Source organism: Camelina sativa, chromosome 12 (genome assembly GCF_030686135.1).
Source record: "Camelina sativa cultivar CO46 ecotype springtype chromosome 12, ASM3068613v1".
NCBI lineage: Eukaryota > Viridiplantae > Streptophyta > Magnoliopsida > Brassicales > Brassicaceae > Camelina > Camelina sativa.
In genome coordinates this window covers 6,478,316-6,499,598 of record NC_141891.1, presented here as the reverse complement: position 1 = coordinate 6,499,598, position 21,283 = coordinate 6,478,316, and the positions used below count along the sequence as shown (strand labels likewise).

The window sequence follows — 21,283 nt, the reverse complement described above, 5'->3', positions numbered from 1 at the left end:
AGAGAAACTGATAACTATCCTTACCGATCGATGAATTCTGCTTATGTCACTCGTCGAAATTATTGTTGTGAAAAATAAATGAAATTGGATTTTTTCAGGGAATGGTGAAACAAATGAGTTGTGTGTATACAAAGACGCATACTTGGATATGAGTCAAATCACTTTTCTTTTTTAAAAATCTTCCTAGATGTAAATCTATTGTTTATGGAGCAAATATATATGTAGAAAAAAAAAGTTTTGCTTGGCTTCTTCTTCGTCTTGGTGTTGTAGCGTTTGAAGTAAGTAAAAAAACATCTACCATTAACTCATGAATTTCCTGCAGTTGAGGGGGGGGGGGGGGGGTTTACATGAGCATGGCACCTTGAATTCCTCTGGCTCGTCTAGGTCAAATTAGTATGCACATCCTTCTTAAAAAATTGAAGAGGCAAACCACATTGTCTATCAGAAATTCCACAACAAATGACTTCAGCAAAAATGGTTCCAAATACAGTGAGCATACCTCCATTCGATAACTAACCCGAGAGGCACACATGGGGTGATTTTTTACTTAGAACACTTGCAACACTGAGTACACGAGCCGTGTATTCGTTTACATATTGACACATATCTGAAATCCATCAAAACACAGAAGGTTCTTGCATTGTAGCTTTTCTCACATGTCTTTGTCAATAGAGTACTTTCGAGTGCATCCGAAATTAAACACAGCAAGTTAACATTAAAACTAACCTTCACAAAATTTTACTTGATGGAATACTCATTATCCCAACAGCTTGTAGTCCCAATCTTTAATCCATCTGCAAACTGCACATCGTTCTGGTGTCTAGTATGGTTTTGTTATTTTAAAAAGGAAGCGTATATCATTATTTGGTGGTCAGGAGGTCTAAAGAGTTGCAATTCAGGACGCCTCCATTTGTTATCAAATTAAGAGCTTTATCATTCGAAGAGGCACTTTTACAACACTTGACTTACCAAATAATAATACACTAGGATATATCCCGTGCTTAACGCACGGGTCAACATTTAAAAAAAAAATTATAATATAATAATAAAATTATTATGTTTTTTTTAAAGTTATTTTGTTTGAGATAATATTTATTTTAAATTGTTATGTAAATCTATTAGTCTATTTGAATAATAATTATTTTAGAATATTATAGTATTTTATTTTTGATGTATTATTACAGTTTTATATTGTTTGTTTGTTGTATTTACATCATTATTTTGTGAAATATAAAATAGTAATTTTAATATTATAATTGTGAACAAATAAAAATAATTAATTTATCATTTATATAAATTTAGTTTTACCAACCTGCCAATGTGGAAATTAAAACACACATTTTCATACAATGAGTAATATATCTTCGTTTTAAAAAATTCAAATTACAACATATGCAGAAAAAAATATGCATTTTAAATTATAAGTATTATATGAAAATTCTAAACAATTTGTAAACAAAATAAAATAAAGATGATAGGAGAATCATAATTTGAAAAGTTAACAAAATCTTCGAATTTAGTTATTAAAAATAATTGTATTGTATACTTGGATATAAAATCTTAGTTTTTAAAATTCTGATTGGTTTATATATTTTTTTAAAAAATAATTAGTAATTTTGTCCATAATTTATTAGAGAGAGAAAATATTATTTAGATTTTTTTAGATTTTTTAATATTTGATCTGTGAGTGTTTTTTATTTATAATTAATTATATTTATTTAAATTAGTTAATTAAGCTTAATTATTATTTTTTCTAATGGCAATTGAATGTAATTTTTTACACATTTTAAGGTTAGTTTTATATATGTACTTCTCAATTAATATAGTAGGATATCAAATATCAAATCCTATTTCTCAATTCTTTTATGAGAAAAAGAAAAAAGTCTCATTCTTTAGTAAAAGATCATATTATTGACTAATGGGCATTTTTGCTATCATCATCTTATGTCTCCACTAATCACACTAAACCAAATGCACGATCAAGCCGACATAAACGGGACAGAGGCCAAAATGCCATAAAACAAAAAAAAATCTGGCATGCGAGTGTTTAATCTGAGTGCCATCAAAAATGTGATATTCCTAAATTACCCTTAATGAAATCAGAGACGAAATACAACTAGAACAACTGAGAGAAAATTGGACAACTGATACAATAGGACAATTAATACAATTGGTACAACTAAGATATAATATTATAGTGATTACAACTGATAGAGAATAGAACAATTGGTCAACTAATACATCAAAGTACAACTAGTGCAAATGATCTATACAGTGAGTACAACTTTCATGAAACCAACTAATTATTCTAAACCCTAGCGCCGCCGTCGTCCGATTACTCTTCCTCATTACTTCCTCCGCCATCAACCCCCGATTTTAACATCTCCATGGCTTCCTCCACCGTCCATTTACTCACCCAGATCTTCCCTCTTCATCACCAACTCGTTTTACACCATCTTTATTGTTCCTCTTCACTTCCCCCTTCACCGCAAATCCTTGTATCCACCACAAATCATCATCCTCTTCTTAAATTTCAGTTTCTCTTCATCACCAACGATTAGAAGAGAAATCTAAGAACATTCAAAAAAAAAAATCTCTCTGTTTTTTTAGATCTCGGCAAGAGAGAGAAAAAACTGAAAGGAAAAAAATTAAATGAATATTAGATTAAAAGATTTTTGATATTTTCCAAATATTTTGATTTAAATAAATTAAAAAAAAAAAATAAATAAATGTGATATGGTATTCTAGTTTTTTTTTTGGCCAATATATGGCATTTTGGACATTGATTCGGCTTGGAGGACCGAGCCGATTTAACTTATTCTGTTAATTTAAAGAAGAAAAAAAACTACAACCTAAAGCCGTATCCACATTCATGTGTTATGTGTATCAGAATTGTGACTTTGTTGGGTCATGATGAAGCATGGTGATGCAGAACATAGTTGACCACCTCGTAGAAGGAACGACACTACAGAGTACAAACCCAAACTGAGAAACCAACTCTAGATTTATCATCCGCAAAAGAAGAATCGAAATGAGCAAAACCATATACTAATACCAGTAACTTAGTTAAGCAGATCCCAGCTCAATATATACAGGATATGATGTTAAGCAAAAAAAAGACATCAATCTTTTGTTTGGATCAAAAGAAACAAAAGAACAATGTCAGGAGGATACTGAAACTTCAACACAATCCGAGAGACAGTAAATTTAGCCCACTTATTTGTTCAAAACAATGTCAGCCAAATCGAATTACCAATTGGAAACGATGACATGAACGGAGCAAATCAGAGAGAAGAAGAAAAGACAAAAGTCGGCCATCGGAGGAGCGAAGAAGAAGAGAGAAAAAAAAAAAGAATTGTAAAAAAAATATTGACCAATCACATGATGCCACTAAAGTTGGCGAAAAAGCTTACTTCATGATAAACAAAAACAAAAAAATACATTTTTTACCCGATTTTGCATTTTTACCTCATTTTGAACAAACTAATACTAGTAGTAATTTTCATCCTACTATATTAATTGAGAAGTACAAATATGAAACTAACTTTATAATGTGTAAAAAATTACATTCAATTGCCATTAGACTAAATTAATTAAGCTTAATTAACTAATTTAAATAAATATAATTAAATTAAAAATAAAAAATACTCACATATCAAATATTAAAAATCTAAAAAAAACTAAAAAAATATTTTCTCTCTCTAATAAATTATGAACGAAATTACTAATTATTTTTTTTAAAAATATATATAAACTAATCAGAATTTTAAAAACTAAGATTTTATATCCAAGTATATAATACAATTATTTTTAATAACTAAATTCGAAGATTTTGTTAAGATTTGAAATTCTCCTATCATCTTTATTTTATTTTATTTACAAATTGTTTAGAAGTTTCTTATAATACTTATAATTAATAAAATGCATATTTTTCTGCATATGTTGTGATTTGAATTTTTTAAAACAAAGATATATTACTCAATGTATGAAAATATGTGTTTTAATTTCTACATTGGCGGGTTGATAAAACTAAATTTATATAGATGATAAATTAATAATTTTTATTTATTCACAATTATAATATTAAAATTACTATTTTATATTTCACAAAATATGATGCAAGTACAACAAATAAACAATATAAAACTGTAATAATACGTCAAAAATTAAATACTATAATATTCTAAAATAATTAGTATTCAAATAGACTAATAGATTTACATAACAATTAAAAATAAATATTATCTCAAACAAAATAATTTTTTAAAAAATAATAATTTTTATTATTATATTATAATTTTTTTAAAAATGTTAACATGTGCTTTAAGCACGGGATATATCCTAGTTGATATTAAAAGTCTCAAAGATCCCAGCTTTAACATTTAAGAGTAGTGTACATGATATACATTTGATTGCAAATTGCAATGGTCAATGTTGTCATCTGGGCTTTGATTGGTTTTACTTTTAGGTTTTTGACTGGGCTTTCTTGTAACTAAAAGATTAAATTTCCTTCCTTTTTCTATTTTCCCAATTTCGTTTTTTTTTTTTTTTAAATAACTTTTCTTGCCTTTTCCGTCGATCTTCTTCTCCAATCCAACAAACAATAATCAGATTTGGTTGATTCAATTGCGCTCTCCTCGGAAGGTAACTGGTCTCGTACTTCTGTGTCTCAGTTGTTCTCACCGACTTGATCTCTATCGAATCGAGTCCTCTTCTAATCACTGAAGCATTTTACATCTGATTCATTCATAATTCTCTTAGCTTTATTTCATGAATTGAGGAACTAGGGTTCGTTTTTTTTTATTCCTTACTGAATCGTAAAACTCGAATTCTGAATCAGCTCTAGCATTGTAGTGTAATGAAATCGGAAATGCCGCTTTTTAGTTTTTGTTTTTTCTTCTTACCCTTTTGATCGAATTGAACAGGTTATTGTGATTGAAAGATCTAGTCTTCTGATAATGGTAAGTGCTCTTCTTTACTATGAATTTGCTGCATCTATAAAAAAAACTCAGTCTTGCTTTGTAAAAATGCTTATAGCTTTTTTTTTTTTTTTGTGTGTTCAATCTCACAGAATTACCTACTTGGAGCCTTCAAGCCCGCTTGTAACGTTTCCATCACTTTCTCTGATGGCAAAAATCGTAAACAGGTATCTATTTGTTCATTCATACTGTATTTAAGATCTAGTCAGGTTTTAGAGTTTTCGTTGTCTCCTCTTTTTTAATCTTCATTGTTGTTTCCTTTAGGTTCCTATGAAGAAAGAAAATGGTCAAACGGCTCTGGTGCCACTTTTCCATAGTCAAGACACTATCTCCGGGAAGGTACTTGGTCTTCTTGCTTTTAGATGAGTTTCAGCTGTTCCAGTTATGATGCTTTGTAGTAATTTTGTTCCTTGTCGTCTTTATTAGGTTTGCATTGATCCATATCAAGGGAAAAAGGTGGAGCATAATGGTGTTAAAGTTGAGCTTCTTGGTCAAATAGGTGTGCTATTGTCCCTTAGAGGATTAGTTATTAAGTTTCTAACTTATATCGGTATATGCTTATTGATGGCGTTTGTGTGTGTTCTCTACAGAAATGTACTTTGACAGAGGAAACTTCTATGACTTCACTTCATTGGGTGAGTACAACTCAGGTTTCATTTTCCTTATAAACAGTTTCAAGGGAAAATCTTTGGAGTTTTAACACCATCAGGAGTGATTCTGATAGTTGATTAAAATGGATTTACTTTCATATTCATCCTATTATATATTTTTGATTGAGCCAATTCTGATTCTTTTTTGTGCCTTATTCCAGTTCGTGAACTGGATGTTCCTGGAGAAATATATGAAAGAAAGACGTACCCTTTTGAATTTCCCACTGTCGAGATGCCATATGAGACATATAATGGTGTGAATGTGCGGCTAAGGTATACCATACAATTCTTGTATCATACGGTTGATACACTTGTAATCCGTGTTCCTCAATTCAGTTTCAAAATGCTTTCTTTGTTTCTTCAGATATGTCCTTAAAGTAACCGTCACTCGTGGCTACTCTGGAAGCATCTTGGAATACCAAGAGCTTGTGGTATGTTTCTTCCCTTTTGCTGCGTGTCAATGTTCCAATACAGTAAATTGAGTTCTGACTCCATCTTACATCACCAGAAATATTTAATCATGACATATTGATGTTGTATGCAATAGGTCCGGAACTACGCTCCACTTCCTGACATTAATAACAGTATCAAGGTGAGTTCTGATAGTGATAGTAGGATCTAAGTTTGAAACTTAATACAAAAGAGAGGTAGGAACTTAAAAGACCTAAAAACTCAGCCAAGCTCGTTCTCAGTTTCTAGGATCTTAGTATCTTACGACAATCACATATGAATTATGAAATTAAATTCTCTTTTTGTTGAAGATCGCATCTGTTGAACTCCTTTTTCCTACTTATTCGTAAAGATGTCAATAGGTTTCTTAGTCTCATACAAGATTATGGTTTAGACCATTAGCACCATTTGAGGCTTAGTTTTATTGATTTAACTTACTGTACAGATGGAAGTTGGAATTGAGGATTGCCTGCACATCGAGTTTGAGTATAATAAAAGCAAGTAAGATACAATTTGTTGTCATGATTTATTAAGGATTTCTCACTGACTGATCAAGAAATAACGATGGATCCTCTCTGCCTCTGGATGCAGGTATCACCTAAAAGATGTTATCCTTGGGAAAATATACTTTCTACTTGTAAGAATCAAGATGAAGAATATGGATCTTGAGATCAGACGGCGGGAATCAACAGGTGCAGGTGCTAATACTCATGTTGAGACAGAAACACTTGCGAAATTCGAGTTGATGGATGGAACTCCTGTTAGAGGTGATTCTCATATTCTTCATCTTGATGTTTAGCGACTTCTTAAGCAATCAATAACTGAGTGAAGATTTGAATTGCAGGTGAATCAATACCAGTAAGACTATTTCTGGCCCCATATGATCTTACACCAACACATCGTAACATCAACAACAAATACAGCGTCAAGTATTATCTGAATCTTGTACTGGTAGATGAAGAGGATCGCAGGTACTTCAAGCAGCAAGAAATCACGCTGTACAGGTTGAAGGAAGACACATCATCTTGATGACAATAACAACAGTAAGGATTCTCACTATCGTTTTTGAGACCTTTTGTAAAGCCTTAGACTTTGTGTACTGAGATTGTTATTTATTTGGGTTGGAACTTAGAATGAAATGTTAACAGGAGTACTTGTTTAGTTTGTTCATCAATCAAGTTCCCTTTTTCTCTGGATTTCGGTTGACTTTGCTGGATTTCATGGTAAATTCGGAAATTGTACAGACCTTAAAAACACACTCTGAAAACCCAAATCTCTAAAAGCCACTACCTGAAATGGACAGATATACAAAACTGGATTAACTCTAGAGTGACGAAGTTGGTTAGTCTTCTTCTTCTTCAATTGTTTCAACAGGAAGACCTTCCTTGCTCCATGTGTAGATTCCACCTTCAAGGTGAAATACGTTCTTATAGCCGTTGAGGACCAGAAGATAAGCAGCTATGAGAGACCTGCAAGAACCCTAATCATATGAGCATTGAAACAAACACTTTCTTACACAATGTTCTAGACTTTTGATATATTACCTCGATTGTTGGCCTTCAGGGAGATTCTGGGTCGGCTTCATCGTCCCAGCAGATGAACAAGCTACTATGATCTTTGCCTCTTTGTCAAGTTTAGCTTCTACACCTGCAACATTGTCAAAACAAAACATTCAGCTGCTAGTTCCAACGGCATTGTGTAAAAAACGGTCCAAAGCTTTGATCTCATTTCAGTGCATACCTTGAAGAAACTCTGGATTCTCTTCTGTGCCAGAGAAGATACCAAAGAAAGCAAATCCAAGACGACGAGCTATGTCCCATGCTGTCCATTCCCTTATTAGTCTGTACATCTCCACATTGATAGCTCCCGGAGGATGACCCTTAATTAACCAAACAACAAAACGCATCTCACTCACATGAATTTGCCATGAATCTACAAAGGATCATGACAGAGTATAGTATCATCACTCACCGCCTTGTAGTCTGCCTCTGGTCTTACATCAAGAATCACAAAGTTGTTCTCTTTCTGTAAACGTAGAGCTTCCTTCACGTCCACACTTCTCACCTACAACAATAACAACTAGAAGCTAAGCTATGCTCACATTTTGATCTACAAATTATAGTAAATTTAGAGCATACCCTTTTCTCCAATAGAAGCTCTCTCTTCTGTTTCCAATCGACTTCAGCTAATCCCTCCAAGAGACACAACCAGAAGAAGAACAAGGGGGTTAATCTAACCGACCAACTTCCACATTGACAAAGATCAATACACGAGAAACTAAAACTCTACAAGTTGTATGTATATACCAGCTGGTTTCGCAGGTTTGGTTGAAGCGCAATGAATCTTGAGCGTTCTTTGCCCTGATGATCCCATTGCTGTTGATCGAACTCCAGCCGAGAAAAGAGTGTTTCCGGAAGACTTGAGACGCAAAGCCTGCGATGAAGATGGGTAAGGAGTGGCGATGGAAGTGAGTGAAGCCATCTATCTCTGTTTGGATCGAAGCTTCTACTTCTGTTGAGTTTCTTTCAGATATTTTTTCTTGAAAATGAGAGAATTTAATTGCACCGATTATGGAAGAGGAGAGAGATGAAACTGCGACTTGTTTCTTCTCCTAGTTAGGGAAATGAAATCTGAACATGTGGTTCTTGTTTCATTTTTCTGATTCTTGATATCAAACGATAAAATGTGTTGTCACAACATAATCTTCTCTTACCTTCTTCGTTTCGACCAAAAAATATAAAAATAAAACTTATAATTTATTTTTTATATAATCCAATTTAAACTACTTAACTATATGTCTAATATTGATGTTTTAATAAAATAATAAAATCGAGTTAATAATATTTTAATATTTATATTAATGTCGACCTATATCATGCCTCGATTATTTTAAATATTAAAATATTAATTAAAAAAAATAAATGGTTAGATTAAAAATCAAAATTAAACCGAATACAAACTTTTAAATTTAGATATTTGTTAAATTGTTTTCTGTTTTTAAAATTTATATTCTTTTTGATCTTACTTATAATATGATCTTTGAACTATTCTAAAATTTATAACCAATATGGGACTTTTGAATACACATTTTTTCTTTATTACATAAGTAATACATATTTGTTTTTCAAAATTCAAATCATGAAAAATGTAGAAAAAAACTAAAGTTTTAATAAATTTATGTATTATATAGTGATTCAACGCAAATAAATTAAATATATACTATTAATTGTTTCAGATTTTTGTATTTAAAATTAATTGTAGAGGTTATATGGTTACATAGATAGTAGAGATAATTGTAGAGGTTGTCTAAAATGTATTTTAAAAATGTAAATATATATACTTCTTCTATCTTATTTAGTTTCCATAGGATCTTTGAGTTTTTTTTTTTTTTATATATTAGATCGCTTAATCTGTTTTTTTTACTGGATCCATTAGATTTGGTTAACCTACAGTATTTTGGTATTTATGTACATAAAAAACACTATGGCTCCCAAAACCGAGTTTACCAACTTAATAGTTACCAATTATGAAAACGGTAAAAATTACCCCTAACCGCATAATGTCGGGGGTAAAGGTGAATGAAAATTTGAGAACTGAAAAAAGCTTATCTCAGGTCCCTACCAAAATAAAAAAACATATCTCAGGTATCGAAAGAGGAAAACCACATGTTAAATATTAGTATTAAATAACAACATATGCTGTTCCTTCGACAGTGAGAACTTCGTCGTCTTCTTGTAGTACCCTACGAAATTATTGAGCTATATTTATTTTTAACTACAAACATATGGGAAAACACTAGTTTTGATCTTGCTCCCCAAAAAAGAAAAAGAAACTACTAGTGTTCTTTCAATGGAACTCATAAGCACGACCCATCTCTTAGCACTCGTCCTTCTGCTCTTTGTTGTTCCCAAGATATGGGAAGCTTGTTTGATCCTCCTTTGGCGGCCGTTGATGCTATCAAGAAGATTCAAGAAACAAGGAATCTCAGGCCCAAAGTACAAGATCTTGTACGGAAACATCAGTGAGATGAAGAAGATGAAGGAAGAAGCTAACCTTTTGGTTCTTGATCCCAAGTCTAACGATATCTTCCCTCGTGTGTTTCCTCACTATCACCAATGGATGTCTCAATACGGTACCGTTGACCAATCTCCAATTTTTTTTTTTTTTTTTGTTCCTTCTTCTTTTTATAGATGAGAATTGCTTAACAAAAACTCAAGTTGTGTCTATGCTATATTAGGACAAACATTTCTATACTGGAATGGAACAAAACCGACGATATACATATCCGATCCTGAAGTAGCGAAACAGATCTTGTCGAGCAAGTTCGGTTTCACTATTATACCAGTGAAAAGACCAGAGGTCTTCATACTTTTCGGTAAAGGACTTTCCTTTATTCAGGGTGATGATTGGGTTCGCCACAGACGAATCTTGAATCCTGCTTTCTCCATGGACCGGCTCAAGGTCTTTTATTCTTTTTTTTTTTTTTTTTTTTTACTTCTCAGCACAGATCTGAAACAAAACCTAATTCATTTGCTTGTTAAAAAATTGTCAGGCCATGACGAGACCTATGGTGGATTGCACCTTGAGGATGTTCGAGGAGTGGAGAAAACAGAGTAATGGTGAAGTGGTGATGACGATTGACATGGACAAAGAGTTCCATAAATTGACCGCAGACATTACAGCGACCACTGCGTTTGGAAGCAGTTACGAGGAAAGCATCGAATTGTGTAGATCACAGACTGAGCTTGAGAAATTTTATATTACTTCTCTCACTAAAGTCTTCATCCCCGGAACCCAGTAAGTATAATATAGTCAATACGCTGCTACTTTTATTAAAGTCTTTTGAGATTTGAAGATTGTTGTTGTCTCTTGTGCTCCAAGATACCTTCCTACGCCTACAAACCTTAAACTATGGGAGCTTGATAAGAAAGTGAAGAACTCGATCAAGAGAATCATAGATTCAAGGTCAAAATGTGAGACCTATGGGGACGATCTTCTGGGGGTCATGTTGAAAGCTGCAAAATCTAAGGAGTCTGGGAGACAGATGAGAATTGATGAGATCATAGACGAATGCAAGAATTTCTACTATTCAGGTCAAGGGACTACTTCGGTTCTGTTGACATGGACTATGATGTTACTGAGCTTGCACCAAGATTGGCAAGAGAAACTCAGAGAAGAGATTTTCAATGAATGTGGTGTAGATAACATCCCAGATTCAGACACCATCTCTAAACTCAAACTGGTAATGCTCCATTTCAATGAGTTACTTGTGGTTGAAGAATATAATAAGGGGTTTCTTGTGACTGGGGTAACCTATTTATCTTGTAGATGAACATGGTGTTAATGGAGTCGCTTCGTCTTTACGGACCCGTGATTAAAATGTTCCGAGACGCAACACAAGATATGAAAATAGGAAACTTGGACATCCCTAAGGGCACGAGCATTGTCGTCCCGTTTCTGAAGATGCACACCGACAAGGCCATATGGGGAGAAGACGCTGAACAATTCAAACCCTTGCGATTCGAAAACGGCATTTCTCAAGCCGCAACGAACCCAAACGCTCTCCTTGCGTTCTCAATTGGGCCAAGAGCTTGCATTGCCAAAAACTTTGCCATGATAGAAGCCAAGACCGTGGTCACTTTGATCCTTCAACGGTTCCGTCTTAGCCTCTCTCCCGAGTATAAGCACACACCTGTTGATCACTTCAATCTCTTTCCGCAATACGGCTTACCGATAATGCTTCAGCCTCTTGATAGTAGTTCTCAACAGTGAGGAAGAGAACAAAAACAAGATCTCAACGGATTTAGTTAAGTTATGTTCTGTAATTGGCCTTGATTACAAATAAATGTTAAGATGATAAACTTAGTTAAAGTGAATAATTCAACTTCAAAAAGTAAGGAATAAAATCTGAACATGGTGGTTGTTTTATTATCTTGATTTTCATCGTCGATTCTATCTTTTGAAACCATTATCTTTTTCTCATCTTCTTTATTAGCTTTCATTCATTGATCCATTTCTGAGTTTTGATTGGTTCGGTTTGATTTGGTCTGGTTTTGAGTTTTAATTGGATTTGCTCAATTTGATTAACTTGGTTTTGATTTATTCGGTTTAGAGATTGTATCCACTATGCACAAACTATTTTCATTTGATGTTCAAACGATTTGACTATGCTTTTGAACAAAATTAATCTTAATATGTGTGTCGACCATATTCCGATATGAATATAAACAAACTAAATAATCAAATAATTGAGATTTTTCTTACCAACAAGGCAACCAATAATTTATAAGCCCACAAGACAGAACCTAGTGGAAATAAAACCAAATCACTCGTTGAAATTTTCGACTCATGTTCTGTCCCACTTCCACTAATGAGTAAATATGGATGGACTCTTATAATTTAATCAACAAATTAGCGTACAACTAAATCAACGGCTTAAGATTTAAGAAGATGCATCAGCCCCCACACCTTCACCGTATGGGGTCCCTCTGTGTGTCTGTCTCTCCACTCCCCACCGACACTCTCTTTACCGTCGATCACTCCAAATCACCGTCACGATCTCGCCACGTATATCTTTTCTTATCCTCTGCTTTTAATACCACGGTGGACTACGTACTCTCTCTCTCTCACGCTGCTTCAGATTTGTACATTGCGACTTCGGAATGTTATTTTTAACCAATAAAGTAATGGCCTTTACGCGTCCTCACTGAGAGTGTGGATGGAGTATAAATCAAGCTGAAGCTGAAGAAGAAGCAGTCGGGAGAGAGATATATACATAATATAGTCTCAGTTTCTTCACATAAAAACTCAATCTTTGTCTGGATCGAACGACAATGGAGGTGTTCTACTACTTGGTGTTTGGGGTTTTGGGTCTCGTCGTCGCGGCGTTGGAGCTTAGCAAGAACAACAAGGATCGTGTCAACACTTCTTCAGCTTTCAATTCTTTCAAGAACAATTATCTCATCGTCTATTCGCTCATGATGGGTACGATGCTCTTCTCTTCTCTCCTTTTATCTTCCTCTTTGCCTGATAATGTCGGTTAAAGCATTTTCCCGATCCGATCTGATGTGGTGGGAGATTTCAGATTTAGATCCTCTTTTGTTTTCTTTGCCAAGTATTGTCTTTTATATAGAGTTCCATATCACATCTGAACATTTAGGGTTTTCAATTTCTATGTTAGAATAGAGAATGAAGAAGAAAATGTTACTCCACTACTATGAGTACGAGATTTAGTAACTAAAGTTTCAAGCTTTCATAACATAAACGATCCACGAGGGGTTTGCTGAGTGTTTTGTTTTGTGATTGCAGCGGGTGATTGGCTGCAGGGTCCATATGTGTACTATCTCTATAGTACTTATGGATTTGGTAAAGGGGACATTGGTCAGCTTTTCATTGCTGGTTTTGGTTCCTCTATGTTGTTTGGTACTATCGTTGGATCTCTAGCCGACAAACAGTGAGCTTTCTCTCTCTCTGATGCTTTTATGTTTTTTAAGCAAATGTGAAATCTTAGCTCTTTTAGTAATTTTGCATAATGTTGTATTCTGTTTCAGGGGTCGTAAGAGGGCATGTATTACCTATTGTATTACTTATATATTGAGCTGCATCACTAAGCATTCTCCTCAATATAAAGTTTTGATGGTAGGCCGTGTGTTGGGAGGCATCGCTACTTCCCTTCTGTTTTCATCATTTGAGTCATGGCTAGTTGCTGAACACAATAAGGTAAAACAAGGTTTATGCTGTATTAAGCTGTTTACTATTTAGCCGCCGTTGTTATGTCTAAATAGTTTGTATGCGTGTGATGTATGCAGAGGGGCTTTGAGCAGCAATGGCTGTCTGTAACATTTTCAAAGGCGGTGTTTTTTGGTAATGGTCTTGTTGCAATTATCGCTGGATTGTTTGGGAACTTGCTTGTGGATACCTTCGCTCTTGGCCCTGTAGCACCATTTGACGCTGCTGCATGCTTTCTTGCTATCGGAATGGCTGTCATTCTATCATCATGGACAGAAAACTATGGAGATCCTTCAGAAAGCAAGGATTTGCTTACCCAGTTCAGAGGTGCTGCAGTGGCCATTGCCTCTGGTGAGTTGAAAATACTGTTTCCCTTTTTAGAGTTTGCTTCCTGTTTTGCTTCGCATATCTATTGTGATGGTTCCATGTCTTGTTTCTAGCTTCTCATTGTCTTCATTGAGTTTTGAAGTATATATGATGATAACATGATTTTGTATCTTTCATCAGATGAAAAGATAGCACTGTTGGGTGCTATCCAGTCGCTCTTTGAAGGATCTATGTATACTTTTGTATTCCTCTGGACTCCTGCACTTAGCCCGAACGATGAGGAGATTCCCCATGGTTTCATCTTTGCAACATTTATGTTGGCTTCGATGCTTGGCAGTTCCCTTGCATCTCGTCTGTTGGCTCGTTCAACTCCAAGAGTAGAGAGCTACATGCAGATTGTTTTCCTAGTTTCCGGTGCTGCACTATTGCTTCCAATCTTAATGACTGTAAGTTTTTATTTAAAAAGCTTCTTGTGAAAATCCTACTTTGCGTGCTTTGGTGCGGACTTTACTTTAATTCTGTGAGTAATTAATGGTTTGCAATCGGATGTGTGACTCAGTTGTTCATAGCACCTTCCAAGGTGAAAGGTGGAGGAATCTCTTTCTCGGGTTGCTTTCAGCTCCTTGGCTTCTGTATATTCGAGGCGTGTGTAGGACTGTTTTGGCCATCCATTATGAAGATGAGATCCCAATACATCCCTGAAGAAGCCAGAAGCACAATAATGAACTTTTTCCGTATTCCTCTAAATATCTTTGTCTGCGTTGTATTATACAATGTAAGTCCACCAACATTCTTTTTCTGCACTATAGTAGCTGAAGTTTCTTGTCCTATGTCTCTGTGTTGTGGTACTGACTAGTTTTATCTGCTCTGAAGGTAAATGCATTCCCTATCACGGTCATGTTTGGAATGTGCTCGATCTTCCTCTTTGTTGCAAGTCTCCTGCAAAGGCGGCTCATGCTGATTGTTGACAAGCCAAGTATGTTATCTCTATTTCTATTTGGATTGGGGCTATTGATTTGCTCTAGCACGCTTTCTGCTTACAATCAGTATAACATCTCTATGTTTTTGCAGAAACAAATGACTGGACACCCCTTGAAGAAAGAAACACAGAAGAAGATCCCCTTAACATATAATGGAAGTTATACATACGCACATTCTGGATTCAGTAATGGAGACAGATAGAAGAAGAAGAGTACTTTAAGGTATATGGTATATAGCACGCAACAATGCGTACAAAGAGATCATAGCGTTATAAGACTCGATGCAGTAGTTTGATTGTTTAATTTCCTTGGCTATATTTTTGTTGATGTTAAATTTAAAGACAAGTTTAAGTTTTATGCAATCAATGAGTTATTCTTTCTTTCTATGCAAGGCCATGCTTCTACCATATTGTTTAAGCTCTGTTCTGCTATATATCTCTTTGACAAATTACATCCTCACATAATAGCCAGCTTTTAAGAGCCGAAACGAATTTCTAAAGCATAAAAATCAGTATATAGAATCACTAGCATTTGATCTGTCATAGAACAGGATAGTACCTAGTTTAAAGCTATCACAAAGATATAGTTCTTGGAGAGTAAAGACCTTTCTGAGAGGTGAAATAATCAGTTTGCTGTGTGTTCTGTACAAAGCACTTGTTATATGCTTTTGTCTCATGAGCTAGAAGACGGGACAGCCTTTGATGACAACGCCTTTAGCAGTTGGACAGGAAGCCAAGGGACATGTATCACGGTCGCCAGAATTTCCCCACCAATTCACTTCAATTCCTTTTCGTCCGAGTGCTAGAAACAGAAGTATGGTCATAAAAGCCGAGCCAGCATCTAAACCACCTGACAACACATAGTTATACTTCGTCCACCACTCTCTCCTGTATTTGAAAATGAAGTGGCCAAAGATGAATGCAACGATGAGCCAGCTGGTGAAGTTAACCGCTGTTGCAGGTGGCATCATTGCAGTGGCTCCCACAAGGACAGGGATATGAATCTTGGAGATCCATGTCTGAGCCGGAAACATCTTTGTGGCTAGCCAAACTAAGAGTGGAGCTATGGCTCCTACAAGGAAGAACCAGTTGACACTTGAGTATTCTCCAAGGTCTCCAAACATCCTACGTGGTCCCACTAATCCCCAGATCACAGAGGCGTCAAAGAAGACACGGTCCATGGGACAAGTCCATTGGCTGTCTGAAGGAAGCAAGGCTGTGTCACAGAGATGAGGAATCTCTTCCATTAACCACCAAGCTGTTCCTGTGTAAACCACAACCGCCACAAGCGTCCCCACAACCTGCAGTTGTTACAACTTGATCAGCTATGTTTTTGATTTATTGGCATCTCTATCTCAAAACCATTTGATAACAACATACCTGAGCCATGAACATGGATCTAGGTGGGATCTTCATGTAATGACCAAGCTTGAAGTCGGAAATGAAAGTTAGCGCTTGAGTCATACTAATGTATCCATAGACCTTGAAACACATGTTGGCAACAGGACGTTCCGGATAGATATAGCCGATAACATACTCGGTTATGATGTTCAAACCTGGTGCCTGATTAGTAGTTGCGGCTATGACACCAATCAAAGGAGTGAAACTGATGGCAATGGCACAAGCAAGTAACACTCCCCACCAAGGAAGCTGCACGGTGGCGTTGTAGTGCACGGAGATGAACATGATGAGCGCTATATTCAGCAAAAGGATGACCAAAAACCACCACAACGGAACCTCCCGATAGTTTTTCTTCATGATTCTCGTATGTATATCCATTTTCTTATTCTTCTGAAACGCCCCTCTTGTCTGTTTCCACAAGTCACTGTAAAGACATGAAGTTTAGTTTCGGACAGTGAACAAAACATAATTGAACATAAGTAACTATATACCTTCCGTTGAAGACTAGGACATGGACAATGGTGGCAGACAAAGTAGCAAACCCGAGACCATACGTAACTGCAAAGAAGGTGCTCATGTTGATGGAGCCGGTTCTAGAGTAAACCACGCGGTCTAGATGGAATTTGCTATCAATAATGCTCAAAACATCATAGCGTGAGCCATTAGCCATAAAGAGCTGGCTAGAGAAGATAGGGAAGGTCTTGGCGTCATATATGTTAAACCAGTAACAAATAGGCGTGACGATATACATGACCAGCACAAAACCAATGGCTACATTGACGGAAGCAAACAAGGGACTAGCTAAAGGGCTTCCAAGATAAGCACTAATGGTGACCCAATCAAAACCAATGGATCCAATACCAAGACCGTGTTCACCTGAACCGAGTTGGTTTACTAGAATTGATTTGGGATTAAACCAACAGACCCATGAGATTGATGTTAACATGGTGAATAGATAACCAGGAAAGATGTAGTAAGCGAAGCTAGCAACGAGGACGATTAGGAAGAACTGAGTTCGACTCATGGCTCCTCTCGATTTCTTCTCTTTCTCGTGCAGCGCACCAAAGAGAGAGACTTGAACGAGATTGCTTGGCCACCACATTTCACCAGGCTCAACGAGGTGTTTCCTGAAGAGACCAGCCCAACCAAATCCAAGAATCTAAACACAAGAAACGATTTCAAGATTCAAGAATTTTGCAAAAAGACTTCAAAACAAAGAAACAGAGAGATGAAGAAGTTAAAGTGAAACCTGAGTAGTGATCATAACGAGAAACGCGGGGAGGAAAGGAAGAGAACGTTTGTAGTAAAGCTTAATAGCACTGAGTATGTGAGTGGCGTAAACAGAGCCGGCGCCGGAATTCGCAAAGATGGTTATCAGAACATGTTCCTTGACGTTGAAGGCACCTGGATTCAAGGTGAACTGAAACCTCGTACCTTCCAAGAATCTCCTCGTCGGAAGCACCCTCGCCATGAGATGTCCGAGAGGCACGACGGCGATCTGAGCAGAGATTCCGGTGATGCTCAACGGCATCGTTCTGTACCAGAAAAACTGGTTGATGAAAGAGAGTACAATGCACGCGCCTATACCAAGAACCCACATACGAAACGTGAGAACCGGTAGAGACGAATCGTCGGTTTTGGGTACAGTGAGCTCCACCTCCGGTACAACGCACCGGTCATCATCCTCCATAACCGCCGCGAACTCCGGTGCTATCTCTCCCATCGTTTTCTTCTACTAAAGAGAACTGTGTTCCTATCTTTAGGGGATGAGTGAGTCCCTTTTTTTATATATATAAGTGAGAGATCTTGATATAGAATAATCGCAATTATTGAATTGATGTGTATATATATATCCATTAAGGAACTCTGTCTTTTCCCACTAAAAAACTTTTGTTTTTCTCACTCACATGTTACATAAATGGATCGACAGATATATTATTATATGATGTATGAAATTATGCAAAAGAAAGAGAATAAATCAGAGTAGAAAACGACAAGTGATGGGTCAAGTGTAAAGTAAGGAAGAAAACAGCTAAGCTGATACATAGTTTTTAAAATAAGGAAGCCAACAAAAATAGAGTCAGAGACATATAATTTTATACAGAAGCATTTAGATATGATGCATGTACGTCTGAAAAATAAAACAATATATAAGTACAAACAAATTCCATGGGGGGCAAGGAAAGAAAATATTTGGTTTAACTTGTTTACACTCAATGAGTTATGAACTTATGATGGGTATAACGGAGTTCACGGTACAAATGAGCCACTCAAGGCTTTCCAGGCTGTATAATCTCTGTTATATTGTTGTTGTGGTCACTCTAGCACCACGCACAGGCGCACCACAAACCTTGTAACTTTTTGTAAAAAGAATCATGTATATATGACTGATCTAGATCTAAACTAATTTATCTTAAAACCTTGTTTCTACCTTCTTAACTACTAATGAAAAATTGGTTCAACACCAACCATACAACTTTACTAATCACATCTTCATGATCTTCTTAAACGATCATATCAGAATATAAATTTTTGAATAGGAACTATGTATGATACACAAAGTTTATGGTCAACTTTGGTTAGTGATCACATAAGAACCTTAAATGCACCAGTTGTGATATCAAATTCAAACCAAAGACTTTTGGGTCAGTATGAGAAGTCGTCGTCTTCTGATATATCGGGAATACAAAAGAAAACGGCAACTTTTAGTGTACTGTGGGACGTGTTTATATAATTCAAGTTGCAACTAAACCATGCACCACTTGATATTTTTGCAGCCAGGCAGGTCCACTTACCTTCGAGCTACGGACCCCATCTAGTCATCTACATCGAAACTGTCAAACAAATTGAGGGGGAAAAAAATTGGATGAGTTAGATATTTGCAAACGACAAAAAGAGCCAGAATTTTATTTAACAAATTAATTTCGGCTTTTGCCAATTTTCAAACCACGTTAAAACAAATCAATAATAACTTTAAACACAAATACATTATTCGTAAACACGTGAATTAGACATAATTATATCCAAATTGTTTATCGTTATATAAAGTTAGCCTCAGAAAACTCCGCAATATCGACTACTTTGACGGTCTTTAATATTGGATAAATTGTATCAAAAACTGATGTACTTCTATATGTCTCCAAAATACTTAAATTTGGTGTCGCAGAGTATAGTTGATAATTGATATATTTATATAAGAAATTTATTAAATTTGAAAGATTAGTCAAACAACTTAATTTTTGAATGATTTGCATGCATGACGCTTAAATCAATGGCTGTGCACCCTTACTATTTCTTCCCATTAATAACTACAATGTTGCGGGATCAACACATAATAGCGTCAAAACACTTTTATTAACAACTACAGAAGATCTATATTTTCTGAACATCTAAAATTCTAAGATGGATCCAAGAAAATGCAGGAACTTATATATACGGCTTAGGTTAATCTTTAGACGTGATTTTAAATAAGTATGTCGATAATTTGATAGCAACTGTCGTTTTATGATATGTAGTAGGGACACACAATGTGAATCTTAAGACTTTGAATAAATAAACTAAAAAAGGGATTTTATATTAAGTTGTCATTTATTACATTCAAAAAGATGTTTCATGCTGGAAAATGGAAATGATGACGATTGCGACTTGGGACAATGGACAAGTGCGATCTAGTCATTGCATACTCCTAAGTCCTAATCTGCTGACCAAACAATGACTCTGTACACGGAACACGGGTTAACTAAACAAATACTTCCTCCGTTTCAAAATATAAGATGTTTTAGAGAAGTTTGTTGTTTCATAATATAGGATGCTTTCAAATTTCAGTGCAACTTTTAGATTAATTTAGTAGTTTATATTATACAGTATTGTTTCTGATTGGTTGAACTTATTAAAAGTAAAGTCTTTCTTAATCTACGTGCTTTGCTTAAAACATTCTATATTTTGAAACGGAGGGAGTATATCACAACTAACATTTCAAACCAAACAAGCCAATAAATCTAACTTTATATATGTACCGATCAAAACATTATTAATCAATAATCATTATAACTTTAAACCAGAAAACCAACCTACGATACCGTACATATGCGTAATTCACGCAGTCAATTTTATGGTTGGCAACTTGTACATAATACGGATATGGTAAATGTTAATATGTGTGGATCACAAGAAGTAAATGTGCCTTTTTAGGCTTTTTAAAAGGATGAATTGAAAACGGGGCTACCCTCGTTATTTTATTTAATGTGTGACCACTGTTTAGCTGGAAATCACTAGGAGGCGACTTTAAACTTTAAAGTACGCTCCAAAATCTAAAGCTAAACACCAGACAAAAGACTTTCTATATTGTTTGTCTTTAAGGTATTTTAAGAAATATCAGCATCGTTACGTTATTGAATTGTATACTTCTACTAAATTCTAAAAGAAGAGACAGTGAAAATGAAACTAGTAAGATTTGGAGCCAAAAGATATATCTGGTCATTAGATGAAGTACCGACCTAAAATTAATATATCACATCCTCCTTATATTCCACATCTCATCTACAATTACACGGGAACGGGGTTGGTGGAATATATAATTTCATTAAAAACGAACCAAACCATAAACCAAAAACCTCTATTGAGAAATTCACATAACAGTACTTAAAAAGTTAATTAGTGTTATGTAGTTCGTGATCTGCTGATTATACATATAAAACTAATCCTTCTTTAAAGCTTAATTACGTTTTTTGTTTTTTTTTTTAAATAACGTAATTGTACATGTGAATGGG

General features: G+C 35.3%; 5 protein-coding genes across 6 annotated transcripts; 3 read left to right on the top strand and 2 right to left on the bottom strand.

Annotated features, from left to right (window-relative positions):
- Positions 1 to 4,365: 4,365 nt before the first annotated feature.
- On the top strand, positions 4,366 to 7,275 carry LOC104730597 (vacuolar protein sorting-associated protein 26B). Of its 2 annotated transcripts, none has more exons than XM_010449786.3 (12): positions 4,366 to 4,644; positions 4,926 to 4,961; positions 5,072 to 5,146; positions 5,244 to 5,318; positions 5,406 to 5,478; positions 5,570 to 5,614; positions 5,791 to 5,902; positions 5,994 to 6,060; positions 6,177 to 6,221; positions 6,525 to 6,580; positions 6,671 to 6,846; positions 6,924 to 7,275. In XM_010449786.3, the coding sequence occupies exons 2-12, from the start codon at positions 4,959 to 4,961 to the stop codon at positions 7,106 to 7,108; spliced, it is 912 nt and encodes a 303-aa protein (XP_010448088.1). In that variant the 5' UTR covers positions 4,366 to 4,644; positions 4,926 to 4,958; the 3' UTR covers positions 7,109 to 7,275. The 2 variants fall into 2 exon arrangements, with proteins under 2 accessions (XP_010448088.1, XP_087335793.1); XM_087479667.1 differs by having other exon boundaries at positions 4,591 to 4,788.
- Positions 7,276 to 8,796, bottom strand: LOC104730598 (rhodanese-like domain-containing protein 14, chloroplastic). Its single transcript, XM_010449788.2, has 6 exons — positions 8,386 to 8,796; positions 8,218 to 8,264; positions 8,051 to 8,143; positions 7,820 to 7,958; positions 7,624 to 7,726; positions 7,276 to 7,548 (listed from the first exon to the last, which is right to left on the bottom strand). Exons 1-6 carry the CDS (start codon positions 8,558 to 8,560, stop codon positions 7,422 to 7,424), a joined length of 684 nt encoding a protein of 227 aa, XP_010448090.1. The 5' UTR covers positions 8,561 to 8,796; the 3' UTR covers positions 7,276 to 7,421.
- A 948-nt stretch (positions 8,797 to 9,744) lies between these two features.
- LOC104730596 (cytochrome P450 709B3) lies at positions 9,745 to 12,010 on the top strand. The gene is made up of 5 exons (XM_010449785.3): positions 9,745 to 10,211; positions 10,317 to 10,540; positions 10,632 to 10,876; positions 10,961 to 11,321; positions 11,408 to 12,010. Exons 1-5 carry the CDS (start codon positions 9,929 to 9,931, stop codon positions 11,849 to 11,851), a joined length of 1,557 nt encoding a protein of 518 aa, XP_010448087.2. The 5' UTR covers positions 9,745 to 9,928; the 3' UTR covers positions 11,852 to 12,010.
- A 386-nt stretch (positions 12,011 to 12,396) lies between these two features.
- Positions 12,397 to 15,498, top strand: LOC104730595 (uncharacterized). The gene is made up of 8 exons (XM_087479666.1): positions 12,397 to 13,063; positions 13,388 to 13,532; positions 13,630 to 13,798; positions 13,888 to 14,158; positions 14,315 to 14,580; positions 14,694 to 14,909; positions 15,008 to 15,110; positions 15,206 to 15,498. Exons 1-8 carry the CDS (start codon positions 12,913 to 12,915, stop codon positions 15,265 to 15,267), a joined length of 1,383 nt encoding a protein of 460 aa, XP_087335792.1. The 5' UTR covers positions 12,397 to 12,912; the 3' UTR covers positions 15,268 to 15,498.
- A 25-nt stretch (positions 15,499 to 15,523) lies between these two features.
- Positions 15,524 to 18,637, bottom strand: LOC104730593 (oligopeptide transporter 6). The gene is made up of 4 exons (XM_010449783.3): positions 17,764 to 18,637; positions 17,006 to 17,673; positions 16,494 to 16,938; positions 15,524 to 16,414 (listed from the first exon to the last, which is right to left on the bottom strand). Exons 1-4 carry the CDS (start codon positions 18,235 to 18,237, stop codon positions 15,794 to 15,796), a joined length of 2,208 nt encoding a protein of 735 aa, XP_010448085.1. The 5' UTR covers positions 18,238 to 18,637; the 3' UTR covers positions 15,524 to 15,793.
- Between the last annotated feature and the right edge of the window lie 2,646 nt (positions 18,638 to 21,283).